Genomic DNA, 25,381 nt, shown 5'->3' on the forward strand with positions numbered 1-25,381 from the left:
AGCTACACCTGCACAGAAACCTCGTGAGCAACAGTTTATTTCAGGAGTAAGAAACAACGTTCTCATACAAAGTAGAAAATGGTGACAAAGTACCAAATATTATTACAGTACTGGGACATTCATCGAGCTGTTATTGTAACCTATAGGCCAGCTGCATACTGCATAGGATAATTAATGCACAGCGCATCTCAGTCATCAATAAATATTTCACTGTTCTCCGAAGGAGAAATCAGAAGCTCATACACAGATCAGTTCAGTACAGCTGTCGTTTTGGAGATGACCACGTCAATTTCCAGCAGTGTGCAGTTAATATGCACACCCACCTGGCAGCACAGATGAGATGAGCAGACCTGGCCAGCAGTGCTGCTCACACTCTGCTGGGATTGCTGGCAGCACACAGAGCACCCAGCCAGCACACCCAGATCCCACGGAAGGCTCTGTGCTCAAATGAAGGTTTAAATTGCTTTGCCCATTACATCAGTGAGAATATTCAACTTTTTTTTAGGGTACCTACTTAATTTGTCTAAGAAAAAAAAAGATTATTTAATGATGGAACAGGTTGCCCAAGGAGGCTGTGGATGCCTCATCCCTGGAGGCATTCAAGGCCAGGCTGGATGTGGCTCTGGGCAGCCTGGGCTGCTGGTTGGTGACCCCTGATACACACAGCAAAAGTAAAAAAATAAAAAATAAAAAAATTTAAAGTCTTTTTTGAGCAAACCATTCAATCTGAATATGCAAAATAGATCAGCAGCAGAACCATCTTCTCCTGAGTACAGATCAAAAAACCTCAGCACTGAAGAGTTTAGTTCCTTCTGCCCTCTTTGGTCGATGCAGGAATAGCACACCACACGGGAGCAGCTCACTTGCCTTTCAGTACAGGGCCAGCTGCCTTCTGCTTAGTGACACCGTGAGGCCATGAGACTTAGAAGCTTCTTTTTGACATCTGGTCTAGAGAGAACGGAACTCCATCGTTAAGCTCCAAAGAGAGCACACACACGTGGAGGCTGCAGGGCCATACACGACAGCTCGGGCCCTGCCACGAAGCCAGCATCCCACACTTGCACACTGTGGAGGAGCTTCATTTGCTGTGTTTGGACATGCTGGAATCACCATCTTGGGTTCTCGGCTTAGACTTCTTTATCTTCTCAGCTTGAAAGAACATGAGTTCTTTTGGCCTGGAAAACTGAGCAGGCTGTTTGGGTTTTGCTTGCTTGTTTCGATCAGCACAAGGAAGCAATGGCTTCTCTCCAGGCTCACCACCCTGTAACCGAGAGCCCAAAGCTCTCAGCCATCTCACCCATCCATTTTTGTATCTCAGCACATTTTGCTGCTTGGTTACTTATGCAATACTTTGCTCGCCAGGAACAGGCACTTTTTCAGCTCACATTTAGTGTTCTTCCAGGACAGGAAAAGACCAGCCTTGCAGAAATGCAATCAGCAAAAACCTTGTGGCTCACGGAAGAGCATCGCAACAAGAACAATGCGCCCTGGTATCAACCTGTGATCTTTTCTCCCTCTGACTATTTGTAATCCAGTACCCTCCCCCCAAAAATAATAAATGGTTAGTTTATTTACTCAATTCCTCTTTCCATCCTTGTTTTGTTTTCCTTGCACAGCCTGACATCTGATTTCTGCGAGACATGGGCAGAATGCAGAGTGCGGTAACAGCTGATCATGAGCTAGATCCAGAAGGCTGAAATGTCAGGGACTGATCCTAGTAAATACACAAGGAAGGAAAGAAACTGAAGCTTGAAGGAGACAATCCCTAACACCAGAATATCAAAACACCACACTTGTTCACTCGTGTGAAAGCTCTGCTTTTGATTTCTGTGTGTCACCTCATACAACCAGCAGGAGGTCGTTCTGACATGTTAAAACACAAAACCTTGTTCTAATGCAGTATGTAAAAAGCCTCTGGATACTGAAAAACTGAAGGGAAAGGGATTATTTATCATTTTGGGGTTAATGAATTTTTTTAATCACATCAAATCATAGAGAAAATGGAAAATCAGTTCCCTGCTTACGTCTATCGACATTTTTTTCCTCTGACAGCGAGGCATGTTTTTTGTTTGCTTGTTCGCAGAGAACAAGCATTTCCTCTCTAAAAACTGTTTATTTATTTAAAAAGCACTCACTTACAGTAAATCTTATAACCCTGGTAGGTACAGAAGCAGCAGCTGGGAAGATCCAAGGCTTTACTTTCAAGAGAAACACTGTCACCAGAACCTGGCTTCTATGCATTCTCTAACAGATGGGAAGCTTCCTCCCAGAGACTCACGACTGCCTGTGTTCTTTACTTTCTTGTCTGCTGAATCATGCAGCAGGAATCTGAGGAGCTTGGATTTTTTTCTCCCCACTTTTCAAATCCTGAATGGTAAGACCAAAACCAAAAATTATGCCTTTTCTTTCCTAAATCTATCAGTCCAGTTTTGCTTCCTCGGATCTGGAATTTTTTTCCCTGAGAGCAATAAGAACCGACACAAGACACAGCCTCACTCCCACTACCAACTCTACATCCCCCAGTCCCTGTATCCCCAAATCTCCAAAGTCCAGAATTTGAGCAAGCAGTGTGGAGGATCTCCTGTTCAGAACGGAAAAGAGGCTCTTTGCTGAAGACACCACAGCTACTGCTGCTTGGATAAGCTGAGGCTATCGGACAGGAGGAATTCCAGCTCAACAGTATCATCAGTGGTCTCTATTGGCACGTTGCTCTTTTCTGCAGGGGATGAGTAATTCTGGACTTCATGTCTCGAAGCTAACACTCTTGAAGTCCCGTTGCAAGAACATGCCTCTAGTTGTCCAGCGCTGCCTGGGCAAGTACAGTTTGGATGGTAAGCCCCTGGGCAGGAATTTGGTTGGCAGCGACTAGGGAAGTAGTATTTAGTTACCACAGGACTTGATTCTGCTGGACTGTGAAAAAGATTATTAGCCACACAACAGGTCTGGAGACAGTTATTTCTGAACCTGTGGTGGAGGCCCAATTTAGCGATGAGGGGCTTCCCAACATTAACTTCCTTTCTTTCATCCATTGTGTCTTCTATTCCTGGATACTCATAGTGCAAGCAAACAGTGAAGATCAAGTGTTCCTATAAAAAGTACAAGAAGAGGAAAAAAGGTGATACTTCTTCCCCAAAGAACAACACAGGAAACATTTCAAGAGCCTACTGAAGGAGAAGACTAACTCTTTTACGAGCTGAAGACATATTAGGCAAGGCTGGTAACCACATCAGCTAACACATGAAAGGTGGAGGCTCTGAATGATGCTGTTAATATCCTCAAGAACTCAGTGGGACTGCAAAAAGGAGCCTCTACTCGTCATAAAACTCTTCCTGCAAACTCAACTTCCGCCCACAGAAGCTGTGAGACATACTCAGAGATCTCCTACCCCTGACACACTTCTCTTAGTCTTCTTAGTACTGCTATCGTTGTCCTCTTTGAGCCACATGAAAGACATTAGCTGCTTCTGTCCTACAACAGGCTGCCAGAGAGGCTGTGATGCCCCGTCCATCCCTGGAGGTGTTCAAGGCCAGGTTGGATGGGGCCCTGGGCAGCCTGGGCTGCTGTGAAATGTGGAGGTTGGTGACCCTGCGTGTGGCAGGGGGTTGGAGCTTCGTGATCCTTGAGGTCCCTTCCAACCAGGGCCATTCTGTGATTCTGTGACAGGATTACTGTCACAGTTCTAAGGGCTAATCACCAGAGTTACAAGGAGCCTTACATTTCACGCTAATTCCAAGTTCAGTTTCCCTTTACTGCTTCAAATTCCACTAAAAACTCAGGTGAACCAAATTAACCTGTCCCTGCACAGGACACGCAAACTGGATTTCTGAATTACGTCGCAGTCTGGGCACCCACGACATCTTGCAGGATAGATATTCTCATTTCCCATTGCTGCAGGCAAACACAGCAACAAAACAACACCCTCTCCTGCCCCCTCCAAACATTTTAGAGGACAGACCTAAATTAAGTTTTCTGTCCCCTTTACTGCCTAACAATACCTCAGAATTTTACTGCAGACCTCCTCAGTTGATTAATACTTGCTCATCTGCAAGTCTGTATTTCTAGAAGGATTTTCATTACACCACCTGCAAAAGCATTTAAGATGCCAAGCAATGTCCCACACGAGGTATCCATGACACAAAGGTACAGAAATAAATATGAAAATGCTACCATAAGCTTTCAAAAATTACATGTCCAAGAATACAGCTTGGAATCAAAGTATGCAACGTTTTCATCTCCTTCTGAAGACACTGTGAGATGCTGCTGTGTTTCAGGTCATATTCTTACTGTTCTGCAAGGCCTAGGAGCATCTCCATAATGTGCATGAGACGGTGTTCACAAAAATAACCACCTTGTCAGAGCTTAGTATATGCCTAGAAAATACAAAGTGGCTTGCACAGTGATATCAGGACTGCATATGCACTGATTCTCTTCTGTTTTTCAGCTACAATAGTGAAGTCCCTAAAACATTGCTAGTCACTATTTTCCCTCCTAAGAATCTAGGACTTAGATCTAATAATAAGTTCTGTACATCTCCAGAATATGTTTCTTATCATGCAAACAATGCACAACGAGCTCAGCAGAACTGCAAAGTTAACATGATTAATTTATACTACTGTAAGGAACAATCCATATTAACCTTTAGCTTTTGCAGAGAACTTAGCCTGGTGTAGAGGCAGTGTTTGGGAAGGTCCTTCGAAACCAAATAGCTTCCAGTTTCCTCAGGAGTTCCTTTGTTGGCTTCTTTAGGATCCACATCCAGGTCCTATTGCAAGAAAGAGAGCAGAGCTCAGACGAAGGTACAGAATTTGTGGATCATTAAGCAGCTAGGAGTAAAGTGGTTGGGTTTTTTTGTTTATTTTTAAATAAAGCACGTGCTTTTTAAAAGGAAAGAAAACACCAATATTGGATTACTTGCAAAAGCTGCTTAAACTGCTGTTAGTCACAGAAATTGTTTAGGTTACTCTCCCTACGCTGACAATCCTTCTGAATTTGCTGCAGTACCATACCACTAACTCTGTGGGCTACAGAGACATGTATTTATCATGCACATTAATTTAAATATTGTATTTTTAATCAAGAAAACCCTGTTTTCTGCTAGGTTTTCTTTCCAGGTTTTCCACTCCTGAGGAACTTCCAGTTTCACTCTTACCCTCTGCCTTACTGCAATGAGATGAGTAATGCTGATGGAAGCAGAAAGATCACCAGGTAGAAGTAACTGAAAAACTAAATTCCAGGAAGTCCACTGTAAGGTAGATGTGTCCTACATCCAAAATAGAGCTACTGATAATCACTCTTTAAGTTAAATAGAACCACTTCACGCTAGACAACCTGATAGGAAAGAACTTCCCCCTGACATCCAACCTCATCTTCCCTCCTTCAACTTAAAGCCATTTCCCTCTGTCCTGCCATCATCGACCCTTTCCAAGAGTTGACTCCCCTCCTGTTTGTAGGCAGCAGTTACAAAAGGTGGCACTTGATACGGACAGTTCTCAGCCTCAGTGCAGGGAGATCATCGAGTCCTGTTCAGGAAGCACTTACAAGTGGGAAGTCTGTAACGCAGGCTCTGCAAACAGCTATCTCAGGTGGCTTCTTTACTATTCGTGTGTAGATTATCATGACATTGGAGAACTCTGCTGCAAACCCCAGCTGAATCTGGACGCCGCATTTGAATTCAAGATACATGCTTTCTGGAAGCTCTGCAAACAAGTAATACATAATTATCTGCTCAATAAAGATATACATTTTTCCATTTGTTATTCTTCTGAAATATTAGGAAGCACTGTCAGACACATGTAGATCTTGCCTCCTGCTTTCCCTGTACTTATCACTCACGCCTTCATACTGAAGCAGCTCTTAGAAGCTAACCAGGCAGCAGCTGTTAGCTAGGTGCACTATCAGAAAGTAACAGACGTGCCATACAGAGCTGATTTTTCAACTTATGCTACACAAGTTTCTTTCTGATCTTTGTGCAACTAGCAAGACCACAATCAACACAGCTATGATACAGCTTATGGACCTAGGAATTTGTTTTTATGTATACTCAATCAAACTAGCAAAGTCAATGAAATATCCCATAAGGCACAGCTATAACTTTATAAGAAAGTTTGAATGTGACAGCAGAACACATTCAAACACAGCAGAAGTTTCCAAGATCTGAACACACTAGTGAAAATTAAGATATGAATGTGCATTTCTTCAATTTCTATTCTGAACTGCACTTCAGGGACTAGAGATAATCAAGAATGTACCTCCTCTTATTTTTGAAGGAGCTGTTTATTTCAAGTGACCTAGCACCCCAGTATGCAATTTCTATAATTCAAGTAGTTTCACCTACAGGTAAATCATACTATACCATGAGCTTTGGCCCACTGTAGGTTCCTTGCCATGGACTCTGCAGAAGACATGGTTTGTTGAATGGGATCAGATAATGCCCTTTTCTCAGACAAACTGCTGCGGATCTCCAAAGCTTGCTTGCCTTTGGTGAGGTGACACTTGCCCATATCTAAAAACAAGATGTAATATTTCTATCAAAATCACTGCTGCTGAAGTTTAACTACGCCACTGCAGTGTTGTGTGGCCGCTATGGATACAACAGTGTAAGAATTTCCATGTCACCTTGCTGTTTCAGAAGTATTTATTTCTCAGTTTTTTGTTCATGAGGTGGGTTAAACCCAGAAAAGAGCTAAGCACCACACAGCCCTGGTGGGACAGGGTGAGGAAAGGAAGAGTAAAAGAAAGAAAACTTGAGAGTCAGGATTTTAAAAAAAAAAGAAGAATAAAGAAAGGAGAAGTAGAACAAGAGGAAGAAAAACAAAACAGGTGATGCAAACGCACTCACACATCACCACCCCTAGGCAGACCAATGCTCAGCCAGTTCCTGAGCAAAAGACAGCTGTCTTCCTAAACACCTTCTTGGCTTTGTATTGCCAAGCCTAACTGCAAGGTATGGAGTGTCTCTTTGGCTAGCTTGGGTCGTCTGCCTGGTTTTGTCCCCTCCCAACCTCTCACACACCTCCAAATCTAATCACTGTCAGGCAGAGCTGGAAAAGGCAGGCCTTGATGCTGTGCATCATTCAGCCTGTACATGCAGAACCTTTTAATGTCAACAAGCCTTTGGACTTTTCCACATATACACCAACGTACCTCTAACCCCTGATATCTGGTAACACTCACACTGCTTGTCCTGTTGCCTGACGTAATTTTCACTCACGCTGCCAAATGCACACCAAGCTGACTGAAGCATGGTTGTCTGGCATTGCTTTTGGGCAATGCAGGCACTCTTGATGAGATGGAACTCTCGAGCAGCTGGAGCACAGCACGCTGTACACTACATGCTGTACCTGCATTTTGTTCAGTCTGCTCTCAGATCTGTTGGAGGCTGCCAGTTCCATTTCCTAGGAAACGTCCACCTTCTGTCTTGCCTCTCCCTTCTCACCCTCCTATCTCCTTGCTGGGACAGACTTCCATGCTAAGCCCCAACAGAAGCTGCCTTCATGTTCTCCCCTGTGAGGAATAAGTCCTTCACTCTAGCTCAAGCACGAGGTAAGTCATAGGTCAGAAGTCAGGATACCTACAGCATGTGACACTACCCTAACAGCACAGGCTATGCAGTAAGAGAGATGGGATTTAGGAAAAACGGGTGTTGGCAGAATTGTGTGTCATATTCTAACGTGGGAGCACTGAGCAGAAATTAAAAAAAAGGAATCACGGGGAATATTAGCCCTCTTGAGAAAACCCAATGCCAGAGGGGATGAGGGTGAGAACACTTTTGGATATTTGTTCACTCTATGTATGTATCTGTAAGCATTTTATCCTAGTTGAAGAACTCGTTGGTCTGTGGCAATTAAAAATGTAATTCGTTATTTATTCTGCTCTTTAATGCAGAGACTGACGAGAAGAGAATGTGGGATAACAGTCAGAGGCACTATTGATGTTTTGATGGGTGGATGAGGCGTTTCTTTTTTCCCCCAAAAAACATTAACAGAATACCCTGGGACACAAGACAGATATAGGAAAGGAAAAATATTGGCATCTGATTCAAAACAGTGAATTTCAGGACTGGTAGCTTAGTGAATCTGAGCCTGAATACAGCAGCTAGTGAGCAACCAGCAGGAAAAGCAGTACTGGAATAATTTTCATGGACATACGATTCACTGCTCCATGCAGAAGACTCAGAACAAAGAAGGTTCACTAGGAAGCAGAATATAGAATTAATTTGTCACCGTACTGAAGAAGCTCAAATCCCTGTATAATACCATGATCTTTGGTAGCACCTGTTGCTTGTTAAAAGCTGTCACTGTAACAATGAAACATGAAATAGCTTGAAGTAATGTAACACATCTGCCATGAGAAGAATCAGTTAAGCAAAGAAGCATTCAATCAGGCAGGCTGAGAAGATGGTTGCTGTAGTAAGCTGCAATTCACCTTCAGCAACTTCATCAAGCAGCACTGTGATCTTCTTGTCCTCCAGCAAACGCTCCTTCAGGAACTTCATGAAAATTCCATTGGCCAATCCCAACTGCTGAATTTCAAAAGCTTCTGCTCCTTGGCACCTGAAATCACCAACAAGAAAAGAAAAACTACTGCAGCAGCCATATGACTAAGAACAACGTGAAGACAAAAGAGGTAAAGTTATTTGGGAATGGATGAAAGAAACCCTCTCACTTGAAAACCAGCTTGTGTCTAATGGCAACCTGCTTTTCATTTTCCTTTGCAAACAACTCATCCTGGCAAGACTTTATTCATAACCAAACCACAGACCAAAGGTGATCCTGAACTGCTGGTGTGAGAAGCTTAGATTTCTTCACTAAAGCTCTTGACTATTTCCATTCAACAGCTTCTGTACATGACTTGAAAACTAATACAGAGAGGTTACACAGATTGCTGTATGAGTAAACTCTTCAAATAATTTCAATCCAAGTGTAACTGTTACTTATATCTAGAAGGAAAGCAAGAAAAGCATGGGACAATCTGCATGCCACTCTTCCAAAAATTGATTAATCTCTCTCACATTTTTGCATAAATTTAACTAAATGCAACTTAGTAGAGATTCTTACATTTCTGCAAGTAGCCATTACAAAGAAGTCCAGCAGTTTCAGTTCTGCTGAATGCAGTTTTCTTACAGCATTACCTTGTATCTGAATAAGAACAATAAATACGGGGATGCAATCCCACAATCAGAGTGCGGAATGGTTTGAAGAATGAAGTCAAAAAGAAAGTCTGAGGATACCAATACAAATTACTGGTCTCTTAACATGATAGTTGGTATTTTCCATAAAAGATTAGCTATACAGTCTCAATAGCCTCCTGACTTCAAAATCTCTGTGGCCTAGTGGGAGAAAGATTTCCTTACGTGGCATATCCAAAAACAATGTTGGCAGTAACCTTCAGAGCATCTAGGATGAGGATTGTATCATCGTATTCATTTCTGCAACAAAATGCACAAAAACATAAGAAGAATGATTTGAGAATTAACATAATAATAACCACCACAACAGCTGTTCAAAATATTAAAGCACTACAGTTTAGAAACAGTACGTTTTTTCTCCTATGATTCTAGAGTTAATCCTGACAGCTAATGACAAAAATCAGGACCATTAGCACTCTTCGTGAAGACAGTGTGAAGAGACAGTTCAACATCTCCTATCAGGGTGCTGGGCACGATGCGTTAAGCAATATCAAGTTTAGTTACAATCTTTGCAGAAATGGCTTCCAATAACAAGGCATTTTATGTAACAAGTGAAACTATATGAATGCTCTTTTTCAAAACACGTCTTAGAGTTAATAGGAGGCTTATGTAGCAGTATTTTCACATTTCACAGCAGACTGTGAAGCTGAAATGGGCCACTGGGAAACGGGGGAATGGTTTTAAGTTGAAGGAGGGAAGATTGAGGCTGGATGTCAGGGGAAGTTCTTTGCTATGAGAGTGGTGAGGTGCTGGAACAGCTGCCCAGAGAGGCTGTGATGCCCCGTCCATCCCTGGAGGTGTTCAAGGCCAGGTTGGATGGGGCCCTGGGCAGCCTGGGCTGCTGTGAAATGTGGAGGTTGGTGGCCTTGTGTGTGGCAGGGGGTTGGAGATTTGTGATCCCTGAGGTCCCTTCCAAGCCTGGCCATTCTGTGATTCTGTGATTCACTGGCATTTCATCAGTGGTGAAGTTTAGAGGCTCTACAAACATTAAAGCACTAGCAATTTCCAATTATGAAACATCCCACAGGGATCAGTTTTAAGAAGTGATGACTGAAGAGCTAATTTCAAGTGTAAGTTTATCAGAGCATAATATTCTCGACATGTTTGTTTAGACAAAAAAAAAACAAACAGGAACTAGTTGATATTTAAATTCTAAATGAAGATAAAACATTCCAGCACAAGATCCATGCCTCTTAAGAGTTCTAAAATAACCACTTGAGCCCTTCTGTCAAATAGACACAGAATCATAGAATGGCTTGGGTTGGAAGGGGACTCCAAGTATCATCAAGTTCCAACCACATACTTTTGGTTGTGGATTCTCCTTCCTTTCTATGATGATAAAGGTTAACAATGCAGGGGGAAAGGGGCGCTTTTCTTCTTTAAGAGACCTAATTTCACTTTTATCTTAATAACCACTGACACTTTAAAATTTTTAAACTGAAGTGGAAAAGAAGGAAAAGAATAATTTCATTCACATCAGGAAGCACGTATCCGCATATGGAAGTGGAAATTCTAATCACCAGCTTCATAGATCTGTCCAAGGCCAAAGGCAAAGTAATTCTATTGACTTTAGAAGAGCTCAGGGGCAGGCTGTGATTTTTCAGAACCACGAATGTTCAGATGCAATAAATACACAGAACAGATTAAAGATCCCTCCCCAGCCTGAAGTCCAGCATTCCCTCAAGATCACCGTACCTTTTCCGACACATATCCAGTAGGAACACATTGAGTCCTGTCTCTTTTTCCTGCATTAGTTTGAGGATGTTCTGCACGCACAGACAGTTTGCAGATCGGTAGGGATTTGGAGCATCAATAGGAACCATGAAACTGTTCCCATAGTTTTCATAGCCATGGCCAGCATAGTACAGCAAACCTGAGAGAGCAAAACAGAAGCAGCTGAAAACACCAGCTCAAGATACACTGGAGCACTGCCATCAATTTTAAGGTGGTCAAATACTTCATGCTCCATCCCCACATTAAGTGTCTGTGGGAGCTTGAGATCCTTCAAGTTACTCCAAGCAGTGTTTCTGGTACTGATATGCTTTATTAAGATAGGGAAGAAGTGAAGAAGAGGAGGAAAAAAAAAAAAGGGCAAAGTCAGCTTCACAACGAGCAGACAACAATTAAAATATTTGCACTCACGAAACAGAATCCACTATAAATTTATATCAGTCACAAAAAGACAGCTAAATACTCTTCAAGTGCTTCAAGTTATGACCTCTAACAGAAATAATGTTATCTACTATATATAACTCACAGATAGACACGAAGAACTGTGCCAACTGTAAACGGCTTCTCCACATGTGCAAATACAAAGCTTTGTGTAGAAAATCACTGCACACAGAGGATAACCATGGAGAGACTAGCTGGATTTTTTCTAATTCTGTAAAAGATGCTCTCCCTTTCAAAACTTTTTGTTTTTTAATCTTACTATTAACCCTGCAAACAGAGAAACGCTTCTCTTACACTGTAACAGTGCTTTAGGAGTGACAAAAAATACTTATTTAGCAGGGAAGAAAATATTCCATGATGACATTTGGTAGGATTCCAGAGCACATCAGTGCCACTGCACTACCAGCAGCCCGTTTTTAGTTGATGACATTATCTCTCTTTACAGTTTCATGATCCATGATTCATGTACGACTACTAAAAAAATTCTCTACACGCTTACCTAAGCACAACAAATTATCCAGTTTATTAACTTATGAAGATGAATGCAAGTCTGCCACAGTTTATGATTTACAGTCTTCAAAATGCATGAACAGCTCCATGTAAAGAAAATATATCACAGATGTGAAGAGAAGCTTTTCTTAATTAGGGAAAGGGGGCTACAAGCCAGGGCTCAGATTTTACACATACGAACTAAAATGTCAAATACTAACAATGCAGCAACTTGTGGTAAAATTAGACAATCTCAGCATTAACAACTTCTGCCAACTGTTACCAGTCGATACCAGAACGATCTGAAGGAATTTTCCTATGGTCTGTTCCCAGTGCTCTTCTTGTTTAATAATTTGCTTTCTAAGGCTCTTCATTGGCTCAGATCTTCAACTAGCAAACAGTGCTGCAGCTGAACCCAAGTCAGCAGAAATACCTGTAACTCATGTTAACTGGAGATGTGTTCTTCTTATGCCTCTATTTTTACTAAAAGCAGCTGTGAAATTAGTTGTATTGTAATAAAACTTCAATATCCAGTAGAAACAAGCTTTGCCCTAATGTACTAAAAATATTTGTCAGCTTGTGACAGAATGCTTCATGTAGAAATGCTACATGCTTCCCTTTTCCATTACAAGTAGCAACAGCAAAAGCAAGCACTTGTGTCACACGGCCCTGCCCATTCTGTAAAGGAATACCACCAGATAACTCTATCCCTTCAAACTGAGCCCTAGGTTCTCTGCTCAAGTCATTAACAACTATGCCAAGACCTTGCTAACTGCTCCATTCAGTCAGCAGTGCTCAATTTCTTTTTATGGGAAACATGCATAGTCGAGATAAGCAGCCAGCAAGTGCATACAAGGTAAGCTCCAGGGCCAGGGGCTTCACTTCAAAAGCCTCGCTGTTATTCATCTGACAGGGTCTTGGAAAATGACAACAGCCTGACTCGATTAGAAGGTGAATGTCTGAAGGGCACAGAATTTTAAGCGTGTGATTAAAACCTAAACAAATGACCATGGCGTTATTGGATTCTTTACAACATCCTTAACCACTTCTTTCAGAAGAGTTAAAAATGAAGTGCCGAGGGCATAATTCTGCATCAGATCTGAAGCAAATGGAACGTCCTAAAATTCACTTCCAGTTAAATACATAATCGGACCGACTGAAAGAGGTTTCACTTTCACAAGGCTGGGCTGATAAAACTATGCTAAGGCAGAAAAAAAATGAAGGTAACACCTCTCAAGTACTTTAAGTTTTGCAAGTCCAAATCAAGCCCAAATTAACGAGTTGGATCTATGTTAAAACAGAACATCTGTTCACACTCCCACTGCCCTCTCATTGCACAGCTTTGCTTCCCAACAATGGACCAAAGAACTTGCTTTCATTTTAAGGATCAATCAGTTAGAAAGTGACACTATGGGTATGGAACACTTTAAGACACTATGCAGGAAGCAATGAAGTCTAGATGCTCACTTGAAAGCATCATTCCTCACAGCTGTTACCTTCTTCAACGTGCCACAGAGATGATGCTAAATGAGGGCAAACCTGAAGTCCACCGTCCCCCACCAGGAGTGCAGAGGTAAATGACAGTGCACATAGGCAGCCACACACCAGAAAAAGGAAATGTCTGGAAAAGGAGAATCATCTCCAGCTCCATCCAACTCTATGGTTGCAGTCAGACTCAACCCATCTTGTGGGAGCATCACCCAAAGCTCAGCCATGCAGCATCTATACAGCCTCTGACCAACTGCTCATCTCCAGCTGCCCTCAGCCTTTTGCAGCAGCCCCAGCTGCATCCCTGTAGGTCCCATGCTAGAATAGGAACACTAGAACACACCTCTGTAATGCACCACAGGTTAATGCCATTTACACGGCCAGTTTTCAGACAGCTATCCTCAACACCCTTTGCACAGAAGACATTGTTTAGTGCTACTCAGACACAAAGTCAGGTAAGCAGAAGTGCCATGACTTTCAGCCAGCTGCAGCATGAACTGAATGCACAGAGATGCATGCTACCTTTTTGCTGTAGGAGAAGCTCTGGGAAGGGCAGGAACAGAATTTGTAGTGCATTTCCTCAACGAACAGAAATATATCAGAAATAATTACTTTTATTTTCATCCATAAGTAGATGATTGTGTGGCACCTTTTTGCTAAGTACCTGCAACAGTTAATACGTTGAGCACAAGGTCAGAAATAAATCATTGCATGCGTAGAATAAACATATTTGGAAGCCTCGTTAGACACTTGGGCACAACAATTTTAAGTAGGCTTGGATTCTTCAGACGTCAGCATTTAAGTGGTACTGGCAGCTTCTTTTTTTTTTTTTTAAAGAAAAAAGTCAAACTATTTTTATCCTGTGAAACACACAGGTCTATGTCTTTATCCCCTGTGGAACAGAACACTAATTGCACGTCACGTTTAACACCATATGAACCAAAACATGAGAGGAGACCATCACCATCACGTTGTTTACAAGTCCTGCTCTCAAGGAGCAATGTCTGAAATGCCACTTTCCTGGCAGTAAGCAGCAATTACACAGTGTCACATTAGGCATTAGGAGCATGTGTAACAAGGACTAAACAGGAGTTGCTGCTATGCCTCCGTTTGGAGCGATGCCCACTTAAAATGCAATAAATCATTATCTATTTGTGACTGGCTGCATCTTTTATATGCTGTAAGACACTAATTGACACTATACAGAAAGAATAAAGCCACCATTTAAATTAACGTAGCTACTGCCAGACATTACTGAAAGAATGCTCTGCTTTCCTTTTTGAAATATCATCCTGTTGGGAGAAAACCAAAAACACGGCTTGTGAGGGCTTTCATATTGTGCTGGTGAGAAACGCATTCATGTCTTTCAGTACTTTATCTTCTCAGTGCACGTCAGAAACTATAGAAAAAAACTGCAAAAATCTAAAAACTCACCCAGACACACAAGCACATCTATTTCCCAGGGAACAAACCAAGAAAACTGCTACCAGAAAGTCTGCTGAACCTTACTGCCATAATTAGGCTTCACGTCATGCGTGTTTTGGCTCTGAGATAAATGCCCAAATGTCAGATCAGCCAGTTCTCCACAGAGCATCAGGTAACACACCATTTTAAAAAAGTCAGAGATACTCTGACCTTGTGTTCCAAAAAAGAATTGAATAACGTTTTCTTGGCTGGACATTACTACAGAGAACTCTGCAATTTAAACAATGCATTGGGTGAGCTTCCCGGCCTCTGTTCTAAAGAATTTCAACAGCCACGCAGTCAGCTTTCATAAAAATAATGACAGAGGCAGTCAACAACAAACTCCTTAAAGCAAAAGATATATATATATATATTAATTCTCCAAGCCAGGCCATTCTTGGCCTTTTCCAGCTGAGACAAAGGCGTTTTGCTCAGTGCATCAATTCCACCACATCCTCCCAGTGCCAGTCAGCAGGTTCTGCCTCTCCAAGTCAGGCTTATCCAGATATTCTTTTTCTTACCAAATAATTTAAGATTCAATGCATATCAGTAGTGGCAACAATACCAGACCTGACTGGTTAGTCAGTCATAAAGTCCTTTATTATTCACAACTGCAGAAATTACAAATTTGAAGTCTGTAGCTCATCAGTTTCTCAGTTAATGCCTTTCCTTATGGGAGGTATATTCTAGAAATGATAATATGAATTCTTCTCTGTTTTATTTCTTTAAAGTCCATAAACAAGAGAAATAAACTCTGTTTCTAAAGAAAAACTTTTTTTCAGTTTGCTTTTTGAAGAAGAAATTCAGGTCAGCAGAGCTTTTTCATGCCTTGCAAAGGACTTAACAAAGAAATCCATGGTTGCCAGACCAGTATCACGCCAACTGAAAGGAAGTGCAATTCAAAACAAGGATTTATACTTAACCTGAACACTTGGCAGAAAAAGAAGAGGGCTTAAGATGCTCTCCCTCCCCACCCTCTCTACCCCAACACACCTGGGATCAGAATGCAGCTTACTGCTGAGGCAGAGAAAAGCACCTCTTCCTCTGTTCTTTAAAGATCTTCTGAGTGAGGACTAAGAGCATTGCAGCCCCTCCCACAGAGCTTCAGAAGGATGGAAATCCATAAGGAAAGAGTATTCTGCAGACATCCAGTAGAAAGACAGGAGATGAACAGAAGAGTTCCAAAAGTAAGCTCAGAACATATTGCATGCTCTACTTAGGTCTGCTCCGCACCTTACCAGAGCAAATGCAGCCTGATATGCAAGAGTTTGGTTAACTTTAATGGAAAAAGCAACTTGCAGACACAGGAAACGGGGAAGGAGGACAGAGGAGATGTGTAAGAAGGTGTTTTTTTAGAGGTCTCCTGAGAGCACCACAGACTATGTTAGCATTCTCTAATTCTGTATTCTATGAGCTCTTTACCACAACAGTCCAGTAAAAAAGACACAACAGACCACTCTTGCTTAAAAGATTACTAAAGCAGTACTAATAACTTGGTATAAATGTGCATTTTCTGCACAGCATATTGTCAAATACGCTCAGCAGATGGAGCAGCTGCTGGCAGACAAACACAACGGTACACTGCAGTTTTAGGTGTGGTTAAAGAAAGAAGATCAAAGATTCAATCTTTCCAATAATAGAGTAACAGTAATGTTTTTAACCAAAGTCAAAGGAAATGCTCGTGTTTAGCATGTAAGCAGAGTGTGAAAAGTTAAGTAAAATGAAGTTTGTTTTGCTGTTACATACTTGGAACTGGCAGAAGTAGATAGCTAATGTTTGTGTACTTTATATCACAAATGATTGAAGTATTCAGAAAGAATCCCACAGGCTCTCACCATATACTCCTCTGTCCAGTAGAAGTAAAAATTCGTCCACTGCATTTCGCATCTCAGACTCAGTAAGATCCAGCAAAGAAACAACTTTGAAATCCAACTGTCTTAGCAAATTGGTCAGTTCATAGACATCCACCATTGGAGCCTTGAGCTGGGGGTGATTCCAGTAGCTCATATTTCCTATTAACAGAGCCACCTTGTCTGTTGCTGTAAAAACAAAGAAAAAAAGTAAAACCACAGCACATTTAATGTGCATTCCCTGGGTTCAACACCTTTAAATTTAATTTCTTCCAAAGCAAAAATAACGTCCAGTCTCACTTGAGGAACAATATTTGAAAGTCATCCTGTGTCAGCTATACAACCAAACTCATTCTCATCCAAAAACCAAAGAAACATTCCAGCATGTTCTGACAGTCAACATACCTGAGCTGCGATGCAGCTAAGACTGGGCCATCTGTCAAGGCATGGGTCAAGTCACTAAGGCTGTCTTGCTTTCACAACTCATGACAGCACAGTTACTGAACTCCCTCATACAAGAATAGAATGAACATGCATGTCTTTATGGCAAGTTGCTAAAGCCACGGCCACTTATAATTCCTGCCCCTCAAAATAAATCTTCTCGCTTTTCTTAAAAACAAAACCACAAAAGAAAACACCACACAAAAAAAAGAGCACTTTCACATCTCCGTCTCCTATATTTACATCTCTCTGCAATATAGCGTGTTTAAGCAGAAGCTTTTACTTAAGCAGAAGCTTTAACTAAGCTTTATTTAGGTCAAGCATCAGAAGTCTTTCTTCTGTTTGTTAAGGTTTGTCTAAGGTCCTTCCTCTGATTTTAGTGAAGTCAGAAGTACTTATGTCCTGAGAAACAGTGCGGCCAATGAAAGAAAAACATTGCACTGGCTCAGATGTAAGAATAATTTATTCAAAGCAAGGTATTTTTCCTCTGTTTTGTCTGTTGCTCCTATCCTTCAGTAGGAATTACTGCCTAACTGCTCCAGTGGCAAATGGAATCATGCATACCCCAAACCTGCCTGTGTCAGCAACCCCACACTGATAGAAGCTCTCTGTCCACTGCCTCAACATTTAACATTTCACTATCTTTACCAAGATCCCTAACTTGCCTTTAACATTTTTGCAGCCGAAAAGCTGCAAAGTCTTGAACAGCGTAAACCATCTTAACAGTGGAGAAACATGAACAGTGATCCTAGAACACTGCTGCTGAAAAAGTACTAGAAGCAGGTTTTTCAAATGATTTGGAAAAGGCGAATGAGGAGTGGGGAGCACTTACACTCCCTCTTATCACACTCAGTGATAAGACTGTGGCAGAGACCTGCAGCCTTTCCACCAGTTTGGCACCAACCAAAACAGGGTGCCTGGCCACAGTCAGGTCTATCATGCAAAGTTCAGAATGGGAATAAAAATCCAGCAGGTTTACTTCAAATCACACATCTGCCATCCATCCACCTCAATGAGCTGCATGCACTGTGCGCAGCTAAAGGGACAGCACAGCCTTAGTAGGCAGACTACCATCACCCTAATGCTGTATCTCCAACTGCTGAAGCATTCAAAGTAATGGTGTAACACACTTGGTAAGGTCACAGACATAGGATTTGTAACAGTAACCTGAAACAGACCAGAAGTTGTAGACACTCCACCAAATCACTAAAAATACTGGTGCCCTCATCTTGGCTTACTACTGAAAGGGCAACCAAGCACTACAGAGGGCTACAAAAACACAGATGCCTCCCTCCTGACAGCTATTTCAAAAGTTATTTCACAAGCAACGGCAGAAGCCACAGCTACAGAAGCACTTACCAAAAGGTCTGTCACTGAACTGTTCCTGTAGGTCTGCTTGAAAGAGATCGGAACAGATCATCAGTGAGTACAGTCACAGTGTCAGCATCAGCAAATGAGCTGCACCTTCACCAGCACCAACACTCCACCACTGCTGCTCTGCTCCTTCACTGCTTTCTGTTATTTACCTGATATCCTTCCCCTACTCTCGTAGGTCATGAATGCAAGACAGGGAAAAGCTTAACAGGAATGACAATTTGATATGTGAAAATTCTCTTATTTCATGCTTCCCAAAGGGATGGGAATGCCCAACGCCTCACACAATGTAGCTCTCAATAACGTGTACCATAACAATGATACTGATACAACTTTCAGGGACTAACACTGGGCAAAAGCAAACTCTGATGTCTAATCCAGGAAGCTTTGTGATTTGAAATTTTAGGAGCACTGTTGCAGGGATAATCCCTCAGGGCATACTATTCCAGGCCTGTTTTTATAATAAATATCTAACAGGTTTCACGTCACATTTGCTCACACCGATTTATACAAATCTGTGAAATAGATTCTCTCTCTCAGGGAGATATCTTGCATCCTATTTGCCCTGATCACCTGAAAAAGCATCAGTGCACTAAAATGTAACAGTCCATCAAAGCCACTGACAAGAGAACAAAAGATTGCTTCTGTATTTGAAAAAGTAAACGCAGTAAGTATGCAAACGGTGTAAAAGAGAGGATTGGTGTGAGTTTGCAGAGCCAATAGCAACTCTGTGGTTCACTGTACATCTTCAGGTTAGTTTACTGAAACCAGAAGGTAGTACTGCTCTTAACAGGGTATCTGCCACTACTAAATCTCATTATAAATGCAACCAAGTAATGTAAAGTAAACACTGTGACCCAGCTAGGCTTCAGCAATTGTGATTTGTAATGTGAAATTAAAGCTTTTCAAGCATGTCACTTACCTGTTTTCTGAAGATCACTTAGCTCTTCTGTGGAGACACACACCAATAAAATTAAGTTTAAAAAAGTAGCCAAAAAATGTGTATTTCATTAATAAATATGTAATTGTCATGCCATTATTAACAAGCCAAAAGCTAGAACAAAACTAAAAAATACTTTTGGCTTCATACTTTTGTAAATCTAACTTTCACATGCTTATTCCACATGCACAGAAGAGAACTACATTAACCACATACTCAAGACACAGCACTACAATTCGGCCAAAACAAAGGGAGAAAAACACCATGCCTCAGTCCCATGGGCGTGCAAGCAGCTTGAATGAATAAGGAATAAGACATAAGAATCACTCAAGTGAGAAAAAGATGTTTGAGGACTGCTAAAAAAGCAACATCCTGAGCAAGAAGTCACACCATACGTATTCAGGGGGACATAATTTTCAGATACAACTTTCAAACACTCTAGACTGCCATAGATTTCAGTTAACTTCTTTCAGAATACTGGAAACTATGGAAAAGCTAAGTCCTGTATGCGAGGCCCCTCAGAGCATGCCTGCTCCAGTCAGTGCAGCACGAAGCAGAGCTCTTCATCAACAAATGCAGGCACATACGCTCACGTGGGAAATTCTAGGTGACTGAAGTGAAAACAGCAAGGGTTTTAATGCAGCTTAGTAGCAGAACAAAATTGCATCCAAGCAAACCTTAGTTTGTGCAAAAGCCCCAGCATTTTTAGTGATTGTATCCAGCTTTAAGGGCTGACTGAACTGCAGGTAGCCAGGAGGCTTCTGCACAGGATCCATCATTTCCTGCAGAAACCTTCTCAAGCCAGAAGGGATGCTAAGGCTTAAGAAAATGACAAGTTATAAAAGTTGAACTGTGGAAGTGGCTGATACTGAAATTTGTGCCAGTTGTATGCTGCAGTGCACAGCACCCTCACATTGTCAAAGTTTCAGAAAAGGGGCTAAAGAGAACACTGGCTCCTGTTGAACTTTGAAAAAGAAAGGTTGCACAGCAGTTTGATTCCAAGAAAATGAAGAGCAGGCAGCCATGTACAGTGCCTTGAAAATGCAATTGTTTTCTTCACTGTTGGCAGAGAAGGTGCTGCTGTAAGCAGCCTTATATTTTCCCACATGATTCCCCCACTGTGTAAATTGTATAAACTTCAAGATTCCCAATAATCAACTGATGGCATAGCAGCGATGCAAAGAGAAAAGAAACTGACTAATAATGTTACTAGAAATGCATCTCACAGACATAGAACTGACTGGATCGAGCTCTATCCAACTCTTTAAGGTCATTCAGTCTCCTAAACATTCCCAGATTTTCTTGCAGGGATGTTGCTTCCTCAGCCCAGCCAAAAAAGCCTCACAAAGATCAAATGCAGGACACAGAAGCAAGGTAGTATTCAACACTGAATACTACAGAATAAAGGAGCATGATTTCAAGGCAAAGAGGAGAGAAGCACACCCAGAAGGAAATGTTCCATCACCCAGCACTGTTTTAAAGCACAGTGAAGTTCATAACCCATGTATGCTTTTCAGCAACACACAGCAATCCATCATCCCCATCATTCATTTCTTAAAAGTGATTCACAACTAAAGAATTACTTTACCTTCTGTGCACTCCACTGCCATAGCTTTCCTTCCTTGTGTTTTAAGGGAGGGGAGGGGGGAGAATTGGAAGACAATTTCTCTCAGTTATGAGAGCTAGAGCACAAAGTGGAAGTCAAAATTCACCTCCAATCTGGCTCATTTTACAGCACTATAAATCTTTAAACACTGGCTATGATATTTATAGTAATTGTTAATACAATCCTGGAGCACTACAGTATTTCTTAACAAGAAATTTTCATATGAATTATGCAATAATATTCTCAGACATATCTGGAAACTATAGAAACAGATCTTTCCCTGATTGATTTACTGCAAATACATGCACACATACTGATCAGTGTTCCATCCATTTACTTCACTTGCTATGAATAATATCACCTGCCCTGACAGCTGAAGAATTCCACATAACAGTTCATATCAGTAAAGGATCTTAGTGAAATCTTGAGGCTTTAGATGTTATTTGGTTGTCAAAAAACATGCAGATGAAGAAATCAGCTCTCCATCTGTTGACAAGCCATGTTCCTAGTAGCAAGGCCAAGAAGTGTTAGCATCTCTATATTAGCTACCGTGAAAACTCAAAGCACTTCACAATTCATATAAAACTGCCTTTGCTGCCAGCGAGCACAGCTATCTTAATCAACAGATAGACTAAAAATACAGGCAGCTAAGTGCTTGGCTGAATACTAGAAGTCTGAGAAATTAATTCTAATGTTAGGGAAGAAATTGATAAATCAGCTGATCTACATAAAGCTGACAAATTCCATACCTACAATGACGTCTATCTTCTTGCTGTCTTGGTCTTCCTGGTCATTGAATACGTGACACCAGTACGTTCCCCCGTGTTCCATGTCCACGCAAGACACCTATGAGAGCACAGCTGAAAGTCATCCTGCCAGCCCCCAGAAGAATCAGTTTCTTTTAAGCACCCACCCCTCAAAAAAACCCACTAAAAATTAAAAGCAAAGCCTAAACAAACCCAACAGTTGCTGACACCCTTATTCTACATTAAGTGTTCTAGAAATGCTTTCGAGAATTGAAGAAAGAATGCAAATCTGTCCAACAGGCTTGAGATGCTGTAAGTATCAAATGTAACTGATCTTCCACAGAGCTTTACAGTATGGGATAGAATGAGATGCTTTAACTTTTACTGGCACTTAATCTTTGTGTTGTGTCAACCACCCAGAATGCACTGTAGGCTTCCACTCCATGACTACCACTTCAAACACGTTCTGGATTATAACTCTGCACCCTGGAGCCTGAGAACAGCATCAGCATTGGAATAACAGAGCAGGAGAGCTGTGCACTTGCACAGATGTTATAAAGGTTATGAAGAAGTTATTTTCTTCATGGAAACATTATACAGTAGGCTAAAGGTGGTAATATCTTGATCTCACACTGTGTGGTAACTCACCGTGTAGACATTTCTGCTTCCATTTGCCAAGGGAAATCCATTTCTGAACCACTGGTATTGAGGAATTGGGTTTCCAACAGCTCCACATTCTAATACCAAAGCGTCTCCCACAGTCAGGTTTTGTGGCTGAGGCTGAATACAAATGCACAGCTTCTTTTCAGGCAAACCAATTAAGCCCCCTTCAAAAATTAAAGAAAAAATGAGGGGAAAGAAAGAGAGATAAATAATGTATGGGTGCATGTCCCTGAAACCAGAACAGTCTGTGCTAAGAGCAATGAAATTAATTTACTTGTCTGTAAGGAGCATGCTAATAATGAGTCACAACTGCATTCCATTTTTTTCAGCTGAAAAGTAAAATAGGAATACACAAAAACACACCTCAGAAGCTCCTATGCATCATTTATTCCTGCCAGATGTACAATAAACGGGCACAGCTGCACAACGGAAAAACACTGCAGAAAGGATTCAGAGAAAAGAGCAAATATAAAGAAGCACGGTTGCCAAGGGACAGATTGAGGATGTGTGCAGGTGTGCACACAGGAATGAGAATTTCATTACATGGTTTTGTTTGCTTCACTGTAGGAAAGACAATGTAGAAGTTTGGTAACTAGAAAAAAATCGGAGGGAAAGTTTAATGATAGGAAAGATATTTTGTTCAGACAGCAAAAGTGAAAAAAAAAACAAAACAACTTTTTTCATGAGTAGCATATGTACTTAAAGACAAAAAAATTCTCCCTTCTCAGCTTGAGCATTGATAACACAAATGCAAAATTTCTCACTTCTAGAAAGGGGGAAAAAAAGCCCCAAATAGCTCTTTATTAACAGAAATCTGTGACTTTTAGCAGCAACAGATTAAATCAGGGGTTCCTGGTTTCAAAATTTGCAACTGCTATCCCATTTCTTAGGAGTTAGAAGTCAAATCTCCTTGCTGGCCAACGGAGGGGAGGATAGGACTGGGGGAAGAAAGTGATTTGTGTTAATTACCTGGATAATCAGCTGTCAAGCAGAAACACCGTTTTTAAATGATAACACCTGTAACATTTTTATTCTAATTACATTGTCAAGCAAGTCCTGCAAAGGCAGTCAATAAACAAGAAAAGGGCTGCCATGAAATTTAATGTAAACCATACAGCCACAGAAAACACGTTCATCTAGTCCATTGACTATTTTTTGTCTGATACAGGCAGATATGCATTTGTTGGAGATTCTGTGGTCTATCTACTTCATTCATTTCACTGTTTAATTATTCCTATCATTAGAAAGTATTTTCCAGTGTCTAACCAACTCTTCTTGCTAAACATTGACACTTTACTTCATGCCTACGACTTTTAAGTATTAAGACAGCCCATTCCTCTTTGCAACTGCTTTGTATATAACAATGTTTTGAAGACATTTTCCACTTGCCATCAGCATACTCTCCACAGATTTCAAGAGACAGTGAAGCAGCCTTTCATTGCATCGTTTCCCTTTGTTTTCCTGACACCTTTAAATGCAGGATTCAAGTGGGAAGCACCACTGATTTGTGACACAACACAATACATTCAGTCTTCGTGCTGTGAAGATACCAGCAGAAATCAGCTGCACTCTTTAGTTGCTCTTCTCATTCACCTTTAGGCCAAGAACAAAGCCGGGCTATTTAATTAAATAATTTACTTTAGGTTTTTGTTAGTTTGCTTCTAAAGGTAGACTTAGCACATAGCCTATCCTCATTTAAAACTATGGACCGTTCTATAAAAAAAATACACAAAAAGCAAACCTACACGAAGCAAAAACAGAAGAACACCGTTTCACAACCTCAGGTACTAGGTATAAATGCACAGTATCAGTAAACCAAACCCAAGAAGCAAATTTCCAAGATTCACATTACAGTCACAGAATTATAGAATGCCTGGTACTGGAAGGGATGTCAAAGATCATCCTGTTCCAGCCCACTTGCCACAGGCAGGGTTGCCAACCCCTAAATCAAGCACTACATCAGTCAACTAACAATAAATTCCAGTACTGGCTAGATAATACTGAGTGGACAGCCATATAATCCTACTGGTTTTCTGCTATGTCTCCATTCTTTTCAATCTTCGTCCACTTCCATCCTTTCATTATGTACCCTGCAGATGGAAATTAACCCTTCAGAGAAGTAAACCTAACTTTAAGCCAGTGCCATAATCCATATGGACTTACATATGTGCATCTGAATAACTATGACCTTTCTTATGCAGCTAACACATTTACTAAACCCACAGAGATGCAATTCACACAAAAAGACCCAGTTTAACCCAAAGTGTTAACAAGCTTTAAGGTGCAATCCGCACAGGAGTTTCCACTGTAGAAAGCCCCTGCCACTCACCATGAGCTGTACCCTGGAGATCACAAACTTCCAGTCGTGCCCACCGACTGAACGTAAATGAAGATTCACTGTTCACTCGACAGATGTAAAAGCCAGCATCATTCACTTTCACTGGATTCAGAACCAGTTCTGGAGAATTACCATGGGGAACCTGAGCGACACATGAATCAAGAAATATCTTAATTTAGGTTAAGTTAATCTACACAAGGATCAAACACTGGATTATTTATTCAGTGTCCATAACCCCAGCTTCAACTCCTTCACTTAAAAATTTTGGATGAGAAAGTTTTGTTCCATGTATTCAGCATCTTAGAGACGGATTTTCTTCCAGGAATGATTCATATGTCTCTACCTTAGCTGAGTTCTTAAGCTGGTTGAAAAACTCTTCCTGAAATTAGTCATTGTAGGAAGACAACCAAACAAGAAACACGGGTAAAAGCGCTGCCACCTGAACTCCATAGATACAGGCTCACACACATTCCAGCACTTAAGTCTGTAACAGCAATGAGCTCAGGCCTTAAATTGCTCAGTCTTATGAACCAGTTTTCATCTGTCTAAAACCAACGGTGACTGATATTTTTTGCATCCTGGTAGTTTCTGAGTAGCTTGTGTGAAACTTCATGGTAGGCTTA

The 25,381-nt window shown here is 41.2% G+C and overlaps 1 protein-coding gene across 1 annotated transcript in view; it reads right to left on the reverse strand.

Moving 5' to 3' along the window:
• Window positions 1–1,801: 1,801 nt before the first annotated feature.
• Window positions 1,802–25,381, reverse strand: part of MALT1 (MALT1 paracaspase) — a 30,487-nt gene continuing 6,907 nt past the window's right edge. Inside the window, exons 5-18 of the mRNA XM_042831139.1 lie at window positions 24,750–24,900; window positions 22,406–22,584; window positions 21,761–21,857; window positions 20,994–21,026; window positions 19,388–19,414; window positions 18,451–18,486; window positions 16,636–16,839; window positions 10,883–11,060; window positions 9,353–9,427; window positions 8,425–8,552; window positions 6,353–6,502; window positions 5,539–5,696; window positions 4,637–4,762; window positions 1,802–3,086 (exon numbers count right to left, since the gene is read on the reverse strand). Of these exons, the coding sequence (XP_042687073.1) occupies window positions 2,625–3,086; window positions 4,637–4,762; window positions 5,539–5,696; window positions 6,353–6,502; window positions 8,425–8,552; window positions 9,353–9,427; window positions 10,883–11,060; window positions 16,636–16,839; window positions 18,451–18,486; window positions 19,388–19,414; window positions 20,994–21,026; window positions 21,761–21,857; window positions 22,406–22,584; window positions 24,750–24,900 (2,004 nt within the window). The 3' untranslated portion in view covers window positions 1,802–2,624. The remainder of the gene's footprint in view (window positions 3,087–4,636; window positions 4,763–5,538; window positions 5,697–6,352; window positions 6,503–8,424; window positions 8,553–9,352; window positions 9,428–10,882; window positions 11,061–16,635; window positions 16,840–18,450; window positions 18,487–19,387; window positions 19,415–20,993; window positions 21,027–21,760; window positions 21,858–22,405; window positions 22,585–24,749; window positions 24,901–25,381) is intronic.

The sequence above is a fragment of the Centrocercus urophasianus genome, unplaced genomic scaffold (genome assembly GCF_019232065.1).
Source record: "Centrocercus urophasianus isolate 14NV4802_14NV808 unplaced genomic scaffold, USGS_Curo_1.0 seq_35, whole genome shotgun sequence".
Lineage (NCBI taxonomy): Eukaryota > Metazoa > Chordata > Aves > Galliformes > Phasianidae > Centrocercus > Centrocercus urophasianus.